Here is a 13,511-nt window from a genome sequence, read left to right on the forward strand (position 1 = left end):
GATAAAACCCAAGATTTATAAAATCATTTAATAGATGTTACAACACCTGCCTCTAACTGCAAACAGTTGAAAACAGACTTCACTTGCAATTAAGTCTTATCACTAGTGACATTCTTTTTCCCAAGCAATACTTCATGGGTTTTCAAAATGACAATTACAGAACTAATACACAATTACTGTCACATGTAGTTTAGCAATTAATTTTGAAGACATTTGTCTAAAGGTTTCACAACAGAATATAAAATGGTTCTTATTGTTATGTAATGTTATTTTCAATTCACAGAAAATCTGTGTTGGATGAGCCTGATGCAGGCAGATCATTTCTTTGTGGAATCTACAATCACCCCCACGTAGACGCGATTAGGCATCATTCTAAGAATTGTTTGAACACTGATACCTGTCAGCTAATACAGCATTTAAAAAGCTTCAATTTAGACATAAATTTTTCTACAGCAAGAAATCTATAAATTTATAATTAGAATCTCTTGCTGTTCAATATTTGTACATAATACAGAGTATGAGAGGATTATGAAATATTGAAAAGTGAATTCATTATTTATAGCCCACAACATACAGTAAATATTCTTTAAAATACAACAACAACTTTGAGGAATCCATATTTCAATCTATATGAATATATTGTACACACTAGCGATGGTCACTGCAATTCACACCCTCATTTTTCCCAGATTAGGATTCTGCTCAGGGTTGACACTTGCTGTTTTTAATTTTCATTTTATCATAAGCAGTTTAAGACTGTTGCCAGTGGTAATTTGCAATTTTTATCAAGACCTCTTCATTATAGCTTCTGACAGGACAGATGCTGTAATTAATCATGCAAGACAACTGGGGATTGTGGCCACACTGTTCACAAAGAGGTGACACGACAGAGCAAGGAAAAGGGGAAGAAGTGGGCATTGCAATGATTATATTGGCCTAAGAATTAGCACTCACCCTCCATCTTAATAGTAATAACATCATATTCCCAGTCAGTTTTAGTCCCCAACACAAAGTGATTGCGTTCCTCTCTGGTCTTACCTTGACACTTGCATTAAGATGATTACAAAAGTAATATTTCTGGGGGTTTGCTTAATAGTTCTAATTTGGGCCCAGGCGATGCAAATTCCTAACTAAGACTAGAGTATGTCCAGTAGAAGAAAGAGCAAGAAGATAACACTAGGGTTCAAATAAAATATGGCCGATGGCACAGTTCTGCCACCTGATATGTATTCAAGGAACAAGGAGTGAAATTTGACATATCCTTTTATTTGAAAAGTGAACAGTTTCCTTGTTGTTGCATCAAAATACAGTCCACAGTTTTTACTGAAATGTGTTTATTCTATAGCAAGATAAAAGCATTTTTGTTTTAGTTAAGCAAAATACAAACAACTTAATTGCTGCTATCGTAACTCATAAAAAAGTATAAAACAGCATAAAAACACAATAAGCAACGTAGCAATGAATGGTTCGTGTCACCAGTGTTTACGTTAAAGCCTCGTTTATGAAAACTTTACAACACATGATATGAAAACTTACACTTGGAAAGAAAATATTTACATTGATTATTCAGATGTGGTGCGCCTTTTAAATATTCTACGAGTATTACATCATAATAAAAACTCTTGTTTTTTTAAATCTTAACTTTCGTAATAACTGTTTTCATTTAAGTGCATTTCCCTTTGAAAAATACAGTGTTTTATTTTTCGAAACTTGTCACTCAAAACACAATATAATATTCACATTCTTTTCTTCTAATTGGAATGAATATAATGGGCTAACAGTGGTCATATATATTGTTACAACATATACTGTGGTTCGAGTTGGAGAAGTCATGGGTAAAAAGTGGAAATGAGTCAATAATTGAATCTAATCACTTGCATTTTTTTCTGGAGAGATTTAGGAAAAAAATAAGAGCTTTGGCAAAAGTCTGTGATTTACATTATTTTTTTCATGACAAAAAATGCCATCAACTATTCACATCATACAAATGTTTGTATGAAACCGGATCTTCATTATTTCAGGTAGTTACAACTGTGCTTTTTATTTTTAGGACTTCGGAAGTTCAGATAGCCTTGAAGTGTGGTTTATTCACTTCTGAAGAAATAAAGCCATTTTCTATGACTCAGAGAGGCCAGTTTCTAGTCATCAGTATGTCCCAGGATTCATTATATGGTTCGATTCACATATCGTAGGTATAGCCTGAATAAATAAAAAAGGCATCATATACAAGAGCACAGCTTTCTTGTTTAAAAACAAAGTGATTTATAGTCAGCTAAAAGATGATACTCAGCTACACTGTAGTTCTTATTGCCTATCTAATAGACACTTTGCGAGGACCACGTGATCTGTTACACATTTCTGCATAACCAACACAACTTACACCGGTTCAGCCACAAAAGGTTTACCCCTTCTCTGCCAATCTCCTCCAGACATGCAGCTCCATCTGCCATATATGTCTTCAGAAAATACTGACCTGTGATAATACTTGAGTCTGTGTCTGAGACTGTATTTGTGACTGGTGCTGCTGCGAGGCTGGCTGGGGGCTCCCAATGGCAGGGAGAGGGGACGTAATTTGAGAGGTGACAGGGGAGTGCTGCCGAGGAGAAGGCTGAGACTGATGTTGCATGTGTTGTTGCAGCTGCTGCAGCTGGAGATGCTGCTGCAGTTGCTGCTGCAGCTGCTGTTGGTTGATCTGCTGCTGCAGCTGCTGCTGCTGCTGCAGGTGCTGTTGCATGTGATGCTGGAAATGCTGCTGCTGCATCTGTTGCTGAATTTGCTGATGCATTTGGTGCTGCTGGAGTTGCTGCTGCTGCATCTGCTGCTGCATCTGCTGCTGCTGTTGCTGTTGCTGCTGCTGCAACTGCATCTGATGCTGCTGCGTTTGCACGGAAGGACTCACTTGGGTGGAGGATGTTGAACCAACCATGGTCGTGCCCATGGAGCTCATCAGTGGAGCCCCAATGTTCGATGGCATGTTGGCTGCGATGGTGACTGAAGTGACGATCTGGTTCATAGGGAGTCTCATGGTTAAAGGTTTGGGAGCGATTGACCTAGGGAGCGATTGTTGGAGAGTCTGAGGAGAGGCTGATACTGTTCCATGTTGAGACAGTGGAGGATTGAGAAGAAGGGAGGATGTCAGATTGGTGGACGCGAGGGTCTGCTGAACAGAACGGATGGTTTGGGCTTCTGCTGATTCAGCGGCAGCCTGCATTTTGGAAGAATAATGTCCAAAATATTAAAATACACAAATATTTAAAAATATCTAAATATTTTAAAGGGTTGATTTTTCTAAAGACCACCATTCTTCATGCTTCCTTATACCCAATTATAGCCAATTGTCATGGGGCTATTTTAGCTCCTTTCAGAGGTGGAACCAAAAGTCCCCTCCCCTGAATTGAGTGACAGCTTGGTGTCTTTGGTATAATCAATGTAGTGAAGTTAAAATGAAGCTTCAAGAAGCAGTGCTTCCACTCTCTCTCCAACCCTGCCACTGTTACAGGCCTGACTATGAATGTGTGATGCACAAGAGTCAGGTAACTGCCAAATCTGTGAATGAGCACACCCTGGCTGCAGTCTCTGAGGCCAACCTGGATCTGGAGTTGGCCAGCTAACTAGTCCTCAGTGATGCTTATCTTCTCAGATCACTGGACTTTGTGACTGTGTTACACAACACAGATGTAGCAAAAGAGAAATGATACACACATTCAAGAACAATTATTCAGCATTTAAATCTGAATTAACCTGACCAACAAGAATCATCTATTAAAAGACGGAGATGAGAAGCTTGAGTTCTAATGTAGCTCTGTTACTTAAGAACTTGCCAACTCTGGACAAGGGAACTCACACAAATTCTTCTTTGGTTTCTTTTCTTTTCATTACTTTTTTTTTCTTTCTATTTCTTTTCTTTTTTTTGGGGGGTGGGCACACCTGGTGACGCCCAGGGGTTACTCCTTGCTATGTGCTCAGAAATCACGCCTGGCTTGGGGGACCATATGGGACAACAGAGGATCAACCTAGGACAATGTCCTAGGTTAGCATGTGCAAGGCAAATGCCTTACTGCTTAGGCCACCGTTTCAGCCCCTGGTTTCTTTTTTTTTTATATAGAAAATGGATATCTAACTTAGGCAGGGGTTATGAGAATTAAATTTAAGTCCTATAAGTTAAGTATTCAAAACAGTGTCTGACTTACTGGAAATAGCACTATTTTATTTTTATTTATTTATTTTTGGTTTTGGGGACACAGTACTACTGTTTCTGCACGCAGAAATCACTCCTGGCAGGCTCGGGGGACCATATAGGATGCCAGGGATCAAACCTGGGTTGGTCACTGCAAAAAAAAAAAAAGACACCCTATATGCTGTGCTATCACTCTGGACCCTGGAAAAACTATTATTTAAGAAAAAAATGAACAATTTATACTACTAGAAAATCACTGCTCCTAGAAAACTTAAAAGCTCCGTAACTGCATAATTATTTATAGTACTCCCCTAAATATAAAAATAAATAAATAAATAACATAGTATATCCTTCAGGATGCTAAGTTGACATACTCTTTGACTCTAGAAAAAGTTCTTCAAAAATTTTCATAATTTATAAAAGGTATATCAGAGGTAAAGAGAGAATATTCACTACTCTTGCTGGCAACAACCTGACATGAAATTAACAAACAATCTGGGTCTTACTATAGACAAAACTCCCAATTTGCACTTGGTGTTAAGAAAATACAATTGCCTGCACAAACATAAATTATGTTACGTAGGCAAAAGCGATTGTGATCATCTTCGTAAATAAGAGTACTTTTTTCTCTTCAAAAAATTAAAAGTGTTTGCATAGAACAAATTTTGGATAATACTGGTAGCCACTACCTTTAATGATTTTTGAATGATATTCCTATATTTTATTTATTTATTTATTTTTGGTTTTTGGGTCACACCCGGCAGTGCTCAGGGATTACTCCTGGCTCTACTCAGAAATCACTCTGAGAAATCTACTGAGAAATCACTTAGAAATTACTCTGCTCAGAAATCACTCCTGGCAGGCTCAGGGGACCATATGGGATGCTGGGATTTGAACCACCATTCTTCTGCATGCAAGGCAAAAACCCTACCTCCATGCTATCTCTCCGGCCCCCTCCTATATTTTTATTACTATGATTTAGAAAACCTGATTTTAGTAGGTAACCGAGAAATGGCTTTATATAAAATATTACTCCATGCTTGAAAAGCCATACCAAATGGCTTCTATTCGCACACATAATATTCTTGTAAAGCTCTATCCCTCAGTGAGCAGCAATCCAGTTTCAATAATGTAGTGGGACTACAGTGTACTGGAGGGTCATGTTCTAAAGTCCTGAGCAAAAAAAGTAGCCTACAAAAATTCATGATTATCAATGGAGGAAAAACCTAAATTGCCCTTAAAGTAGAATACATCAGCTTTACAAACAAATACATACAATCACCTTAAGAATCTACAAGCAAAGTCTAATCTGCACTTATTTGTGCAATCACCCCATTGTGCCTTTAATTTCTCAACCTCGCTGTCAATGGAGATGGGCAGATTATTTTAGGGATTGAATTTACTAGTCTTATTTATATCCCTTGGTTTAATTTTATTCTCCTATTGATTAAAGTGAAAGTAAAGTCACATTTTTATTTTTATTTTCTGTTGCTGTTTGGGCCATACACAGCTTGAGAGTCATTCTTAAGAATACTCAGAAAACAATACAGCCCTGAAAATTGAACCTGAGCCTCTCACATTCAGAATATGTACTCCAGACCTTTGTGCTTTCTCATTGTCCCCTAATATCACATCTAAAGAAAGGGAGTTCCAGTCTCTGAAAGTAGAGGCATAATTGAAATGCAATATGTAATGCACTTTACTATTTTTAAGGCTGAAGCTAAAATCTTGCTTCTATGTAATAAAGTTGGTTAAAAAAAAAAGTTCCAAACCCAAAAGCTGATGTCTATTAAGAAAGTTAAAATTTAATTGATTTAATTTGATTTTGTCAAAAGTTTTCCCCATTTATATAATTAAATTGAGTCAAATTTTAAATATAAAGTTATATAAATAAAAATAAAACAACTATAATTTAAAAAATTAAAAATAAATCTTGCTTCCTGTAGTCTCACTCTGTGAATGAATTTTATTTAAGATACATTAAATGTGAACTTCCCTTATATGATGCTTATGATTTCGAGGGCTAATATTTAATTCTTTCTATTATTTGAAAAAGATTTGGGTTTCATTCTCATCATCACATGGGCAACTCTCTAGAGATATTTTTTTCAACTGAGGTCCATATGGAACTCCATGGATTCCAGGATATAACAGGGGGTGGGTGGGGATCAAAAATGAAAATATAAATGGAGGGTCGCATTATGAGATTTGTGGAGCCACTGGTAGTTGAATAGGGAGCATGGTAAAAAAAATGGTTAGAAGGGGAGATCAGTCAGAAAGAGGTTGAGAAGATCTTTCTAGAGAGATCTTCCACTAGTCGCCATTTCTTTGTAAATTTTCATATACAAAACAGAACCAATTCTTCAGATGTGTTCTAATCATCTCACTACAATTAGATGCTGCTTCCTGTGAGAGCATCATATTAGCAGCTATTTCACACTTTAAAGTTCAGGTGAAATTTATATCTCAAGGACTATTTTAGTTGCCTGTCAGATCTCTGAATATAAATTTAGGATGTTCTTAAATTCTACTTACTTCATGAAATAAAAATGCAACAAAACCCCAAAACTTACTTACAAATTTATTCCTTCAAAATATGTACTTTTAAAGTTTCATCCCTTTAAAATTTCATCAGAAATAATTTTTACTTATTCTTTTAAATTTTGATACAATTTAATACTGTCCATGATAAACAGAACCAGTTTTGGAGACACACCAATGTCCATTAGGTATTTTCCTAAATTTTGATTCCAGTCTTCAAAGAAGAACTTTTTAAGTCATCCCTTCTAATTCCATTACCAAACTGATAAATCCAATCATGGCTGCTATTATCTAAATACCTTTTGAGTTTCTTTTGAGTATTAGGCCTTTGGCTTAAATCCATGTATGATAAATTATTCATGCTCTAATGCACAGAAATCACCTATATCTCCTTCTGAGTAAATGAATAAGTAAAGGATCTATCTAAGAAGTATATGCACATTGTTACTCCAACTCATCTCACTCCTAATTAGTCTTCAACTATGTTTACAATCTTGACATCAGTAATCCATGAATTTAGCTATTTTCTGTCAGTATGCAAATCTAAGTCTAGTACTGGAACATCTTTCAAGGCCTCTTCAAAGTCTCAAAAAGAGATTTTGCTAATGACCTAATGGATATCTCCTCTTTCTAATAAAGTAGGGGTGTGTCCTAAAAACTATCGAAGAAGACAAGAGAGATTTTTATGAACTGGGCTGGAGAAACTACAAGGCCTAAAACTTAATACAAAGTAAAAACCAACTGAGGTGAGGCAGAGAAAAAAAATCCTTTTAAAATACCTTGCTGAAATTGTTTCCCCTATGCTGAAGCCACAATGATTTTAAGTTGGGATCTCAATTTGCCAGAGGAATACATCAAGAGCAAAACATTAATTCAAATGATTCTCCCCAAAGCCTCTTCAAATTCTAGGAGAACTAAAAACAAAGTGCCCTAAATGCTAAAATTATGTAATGTATAGCTCACACTCCCTTTGGATCAAGGTCATACTAATCTAGAATGGAATGTAGTTTGGGCTGGTGGTGCAGTTTAAAATACATCAATGGCTCAGGGCATGCTCAATGTATAATACATATACATGTGTTTTGCTTAAAGTACTTAAAGCATAATTTCATTTTAAATAATCATGACTTTTACCTTTTTTAGATGATACGGAACAGTTTGGTCAAAAATGCAAAATACTCTATTACACTAATGTAACAATTACAGAATCAAAGATCTCCTGTCCACAACTGCCTGAGAAACACTTACCATTCAAACAGATCTCCGTCACTGACAAAAAGGACAGAAGAGGAGGCTGTTCAGTATTTGTCTAAATAAATTAAATAACTTTAGCACAAAAATGGATGTCAGTGAATCTTCTGGAAATTATTTTGATTTAGCAGTTTAAATTCCCCCCCCCCTTTTTTTTATATCCTCATCAGGCTAATCTAACAGAAACAATTTCTTTTTTTAGCTACTCAAGTTACTTTTACTTTTGAAAGTTGAAAGAGAGGTATATTTTTTATCTCCAATACCCAAGGGCTGTCTTGGACATAGTAAATCTTTCTGTTGCTGGCTTACCTTAGAGACCAAGCTGGCCCTGTAAGCAGCCAGGGCCTTCAGGTATTCTTTTTTGGCAGCTTCTGTTTTCCTTTTGTATACCTAGTAAAGGACCACACAATTAGCATTTCTGCATACATAATTTTAGCCACGAAGTAACTGCTACATAAATGAGTTCACACACATCACCAGCAAAACTGGTCTGTGTGGTTCTGCTTTCTAAATGTAAACACAAGCACAAACATGTGTTTGTTGAAACAAAAGTGATGCTGAAACAAAAGCAAGTCTTCTCACCTTCGCCAGAGTACAATTTCGACGTTTACTATTTTAAATCAGAAAAAGATTTCAAGGTGCAGCTTAAATTCCTTGAGAGAAAATGCCGAAAGTCTCATGTGAAGGCAGTAAATAAGGTAGCAAGAGGAGGAAAATTTGCTGCAAATAGTTTAAATTATAGAAAGTAACGAGTTTCTCCATCAATGTCTTTTTTTTTTCCCCTTCACACACTTTTCTAAACTGTAACAAGTCCCAGGTTTAGAAAATCAACAAAAGGATAGTGTATGAGGACAGAAGAAAAACAATGGAGGCTTTTCAACCCTGGATATCACTTGGAAGAAATAAAAAATTCAGAAATAATAAAAGATTCGAGATTTCCATTAGTAAGACTAATGAGGTACAACAATAACATATTTTAAAAATATTTATGCTTCTTTTCTTAATTCGGTCTTAGGATATGATTGTTAAATCAAAGCCTAACTATCTTACTCCCCAGAGTTTAAAAATTAGATATAGCATTTGCCATTCTCATAGGACTACATTCTGGGATAGAAAATGGATTCTGGTGGGAATGCCGTCTAGATCAACCTTTATGGAAAGCAATATGAAGATTCCTCCAAAAACTGGAAATCAAGCTCCCATACGACCCAGCTATACCACTCCTAGGAATATACCCTAGGAACACAAAAATACAATACAAAAATCCCTTCCTTACACCTATATTGATTGCAGCACTTTTTACTGTAGCAAGACTCTGGAAACAGCCAAGATACCCCTTCAACAGATGAATGGCTAAAGAAACTGTGGTACATATACACAATGGAATATTATGCAGCTGTCAGGAGAGATGAAGTCGTGAAATTTTCCTATACATGGATGTACATGGAATCTATTATGCTGAGTGAAATAAGTCAGAGGGAGAGAGAAAGATGCAGAATGGTCTCACTCATCTATGGGTTTTAAGAAAAATGAAAGACATTCTTGCAATAATAACTTTCAGACACAAAAGAGAAAATAGCTGGAAGTTACAGCTCACCACATGAAGCTCACCACCAACAGGGATGAGTTTAGTTAGAGAAATAACTACGTTTTGAACTGTCCTAATAATGAGAATGTACGAGGGAAATAAAGACTGTCTAGAGTACAGGCGGGGGGTTGGGTGAGGAGGAGGGAGATTTGGGACATTGGTGATGGGAATGTTGCACTGGTGATGGGTGGTGTTCTTTACATGACTGAAACCCAAACATAATCATGTATGTAATAAAGTTGTTTAAATTAAAAAAAAAAAGAAAATTTTGAAGAAAAAAAAAGAAAATGGAATCTGCCATAGAGAGCAGTAAATTCACTAGAAAGATACAAATCTGACAATTCAAGATCACATAGCTAACCAGCTAGTGTAATGAATTCATGATTTGTAAAGGTAAAAGAAAGGCTTGGGACTGAAAACAGAGGGTAGTATTTGCCTTGTGCATAGCTGACTCAAGTTTGATCCCAGCACTCCATATGTTCTTCCTCATGTGGCCTGAAAACTACCCCCCCCTTTTTTTCCCCAACAAGGAAAAGAAAGAAAAATGAAGGGCTATTATTCTTCATTTCTGAAACAAATATTCTATTTTACTGTGAATAGTAGTCAATTCTCAAGAAAGTCAAGTTATCTCATATTAGTATCTAATGCTCATTGTAGCTGCTACTAGGAATAAGGAGAAAAGTATGTGTATAATTGTGTTTGTGTGTGTGTGTGTGTGTGTGTGTGTGTGTGTGTGTGTGTGTGTGGAGGGTGACCTGCAAGAAAATTAATACTCTCTCCATCTGCAAGGGGAAATTGCACGGGAAAAGCAAGAGACTGGCCTTAAGGAAGTGTTTCCTACCAATATAGCTAATGCTTCAATACCTCTTGCATGTCCAAAATATCACATGAACTTGGATTATAATTTCAACTGCCTATTGATAATAGGCACATGAGATATGTAGAGGCAGCTTCAAAGTATTAGACCCCACTAGGATATCACAAGAGTTTGTAAAGGTGATTAAAAAAAAGGGCAAGTGAGTTGGACCTAATCCCTATGTAGTGCCTATTTGAACAAGGGGGTTAAGGAGGTTCCATATTTTTAAAAATAAAGTTGATATTTGCATGATACTACTGCATCCTCCAATTTATACCTGAATGGGTTCTGCATACATTCTATGGGACTGAGAATTCTGTAAACTGCAGAGTCAATCATACAAGGATTTATATGCTTATGTTATTTATGTTTTAAATTCTAGAGCTTAGAAAGGTTTTCATGAGAAACAATCCCATTAAATAAATACATTCCATCAGAAAAGGACTAAGGAATATTCTAGTAACTCCAATACATGGCTTTGTGGATCTTTTCCTTACCTGCTTTTGTTCTTCTCCAAGGCTGTCCCACATAGATGCTACGATTTTTGAGACCTCTCCAAAGGTTGCATTAGGGTTTTGACCTTTAATTGCAGCCTGTGTGTCTCTGAAAAACAGGGCATATGCTGACACTGGCTTCTGGGGCTCATTGGGATCTTTCTTTTTCTTTTTCTTTGGAGTCTTGGGCTTCTTTCCAGAATCTGGAGCAGCTCTTTTCTCTCCAATGGCCTGCAAAGCAGGAAGAAAATTCACTGCCTCGAATGTACTTTTGGAGACTGTAGCGAGATTTACTCAGATCCAATTGTTCTTATAAGATTTTGTTAGCATCATCAGCAGATGAATCACCAGCAAAAAAACGGGGGAGGGTTGAATTTCCTTCAAGTTCACCGGACAACAGAGATTTGCATTTAGAACATTAATGAGATCCAGGAGTATGTTCCAAAAATTCACAACATATGTTCTATATAGCAATTATGAGTAATGGAAAACAGAAACTCTACCAGTAGAGTGTGTGTGTGTGTGTGTGTGTGTGTGTGTGAGAGAGAGAGAGAGAGAGAGAGAGAGAGAGAAAGACAGAATGTATGTAAGCACAAAAGAAAAATAATTTACATTTCCATAGATTTTAGAAGTAAATCCACTAAATAATCAGGATGTGGATCATATTCAGATATCTTCAATAAGGTCCTTTGTTATAGTTACATGTCATATATGAATTGATTTTTTGAGGCTAATATTTCATTTTATACCATGATGTTACTTTGTTAATGTCTCTGGAAACTCAAAGGGAAATTAACTGCCATATCTAACTTTACCCAATAAAGATAAGGTCACCTTTATTTTCTCAAAAGTAATACATTTTTTCTTTTATTTAATATAATTTTTATTTTAATCATAGTGGCCTACATATTATTGACAATAATATTTTAGGTATATATTAACATAAAATCAGGGGAATTACCATCACCTAATTGTCCTTCTTCCACCTCTGTTCCTGTCCTACTCCTATATCCTCCTCCCTCACTCCCAGGACTGCCAAAATAAGTGGTCCCCTCTGTGCCTAAAAAGTAATACATTTTTAAAGAAATTATAATAAGAAATGTGAACATGTCACTCTTCCTTTAAGCGGATAGAAAAGAAATTGATAAGATTTCATAAAATTAAAACTCATAAAAAGCAACATGAAAAATCTAATAGATGATAGTTATAATATGTTATTATTGCCTTAAAGAATTTTCTAGAGAATAGTTACAAATATCAATTCTGAGATCAAAACCATGGAAATGAAAGGGTATAACTCACCAAACTTTCATACCACAAAGATAGACATTTAGCTTATACTGTCATCAGATTTTAATGATCCACTTACATATTTTTAAGAGAAAGAAAGGAAGTGAATTATCAGCTTTATCTGATTAGACTACAAGATGACGATGTTGAACATAATTTTGTGGTTAGCTTCATCAAGAACATTGAAGTGTTTGACAAAATTTGCCTTAAAAGTCAATCTTGGAAAAGATCAAGAGAGATTGATTTGAGTTACTAACAGATTGTCTTTTAATGGCTTTTAGTCTTAAATCCTAATTCAAGTTTTCCAAGAGTATCATTACTTTCAGATTCAGGGTGATTTGGAACTTAATCCAATTACTAGGATTCTGGGGAGGAAACTGCTAAGTAACTTGTCTTTGAAAACTCTGAATCGTCCCTTTATTAAGAAAACATTAGCCTATTTCTATGTGGGCCTAATGTTCCATCTATTTGAGTGAAAAAAACACCTCTACTTAACACAAGAAGTTTTACATCCTTGTAAACTGTTAGTGGTGTTAAGTGTCATGCCCCCTCTTGTACAAAAGCCTATCTTCCTAACACTATTAATTCATTTTTCAACTACTAATTCAATAATGCCATAGACATTATAATTGTGTTCTTTGCAAAATTCTCAGCATATGTGAGACTTGTTTAATTCTAGTTAATAAATTTGAACTTGTAAGGGAGTCAGATGCCATCTAAGAATCCACTGGAGCCAAGTTTCCTTCAACGAAGAAATATTTCTTTGGCAACAACAACAACAAAAAACCCATATACACACATTTTTCTGAGTCAAACAAGTATATTCTTTTCCTGGGAAAACGTTTGGTACTGTTAGCACCAACAGTACTCTAATCAATGACAAAATGAAAGAAACCTATAGAGTAGATTTTTCTAAATAAGAGTTTAATTTTATTCTGTAAAACCACATTCAAATGTTGACAACCTTTGATAGCTAGCTAACCTTTGATAGCCATGACTTGCCATATTTATCATTACTTTTAAGTATAAATGGAAATAATACTCCATTTAAATAAATTCCCAGAATTATTTCTCTTAGAGAAACTTTTGTGTGATTGACTTAAAAAAGTTGAGGAAATTAGAAAAAAACAAGGCTTTGCTCAAGAGAGACATTATCAATTGTAATTTCAAGCTTTCTTTCTCAGGAAAGTGTTAAATTGGATTCCTTGTCTTTATGGAAAATCTAGTCCATGCTCAAAATGGAGCAGAGAGATGTCCTTTGTAAGGTTCTCTTTATGCAGTACAATCCTAACTGGTTCAGGGGTTTAAAAATAA

General features: G+C 35.7%; 1 protein-coding gene across 1 annotated transcript in view; it reads right to left on the reverse strand.

Annotated features, from left to right (window-relative positions):
- Positions 1-1,934: 1,934 nt before the first annotated feature.
- The window catches only part of TOX3 (TOX high mobility group box family member 3), a 118,330-nt gene continuing 106,753 nt past the window's right edge, over positions 1,935-13,511 (reverse strand). Inside the window, exons 5-7 of the mRNA XM_049786071.1 lie at positions 10,911-11,138; positions 8,279-8,359; positions 1,935-3,205 (exon numbers count right to left, since the gene is read on the reverse strand). Of these exons, the coding sequence (XP_049642028.1) occupies positions 2,459-3,205; positions 8,279-8,359; positions 10,911-11,138 (1,056 nt within the window). The 3' untranslated portion in view covers positions 1,935-2,458. The remainder of the gene's footprint in view (positions 3,206-8,278; positions 8,360-10,910; positions 11,139-13,511) is intronic.

Source organism: Suncus etruscus, chromosome 14 (assembly GCF_024139225.1).
Source record: "Suncus etruscus isolate mSunEtr1 chromosome 14, mSunEtr1.pri.cur, whole genome shotgun sequence".
In the NCBI taxonomy this organism is placed as follows: Eukaryota; Metazoa; Chordata; class Mammalia; order Eulipotyphla; family Soricidae; genus Suncus; species Suncus etruscus.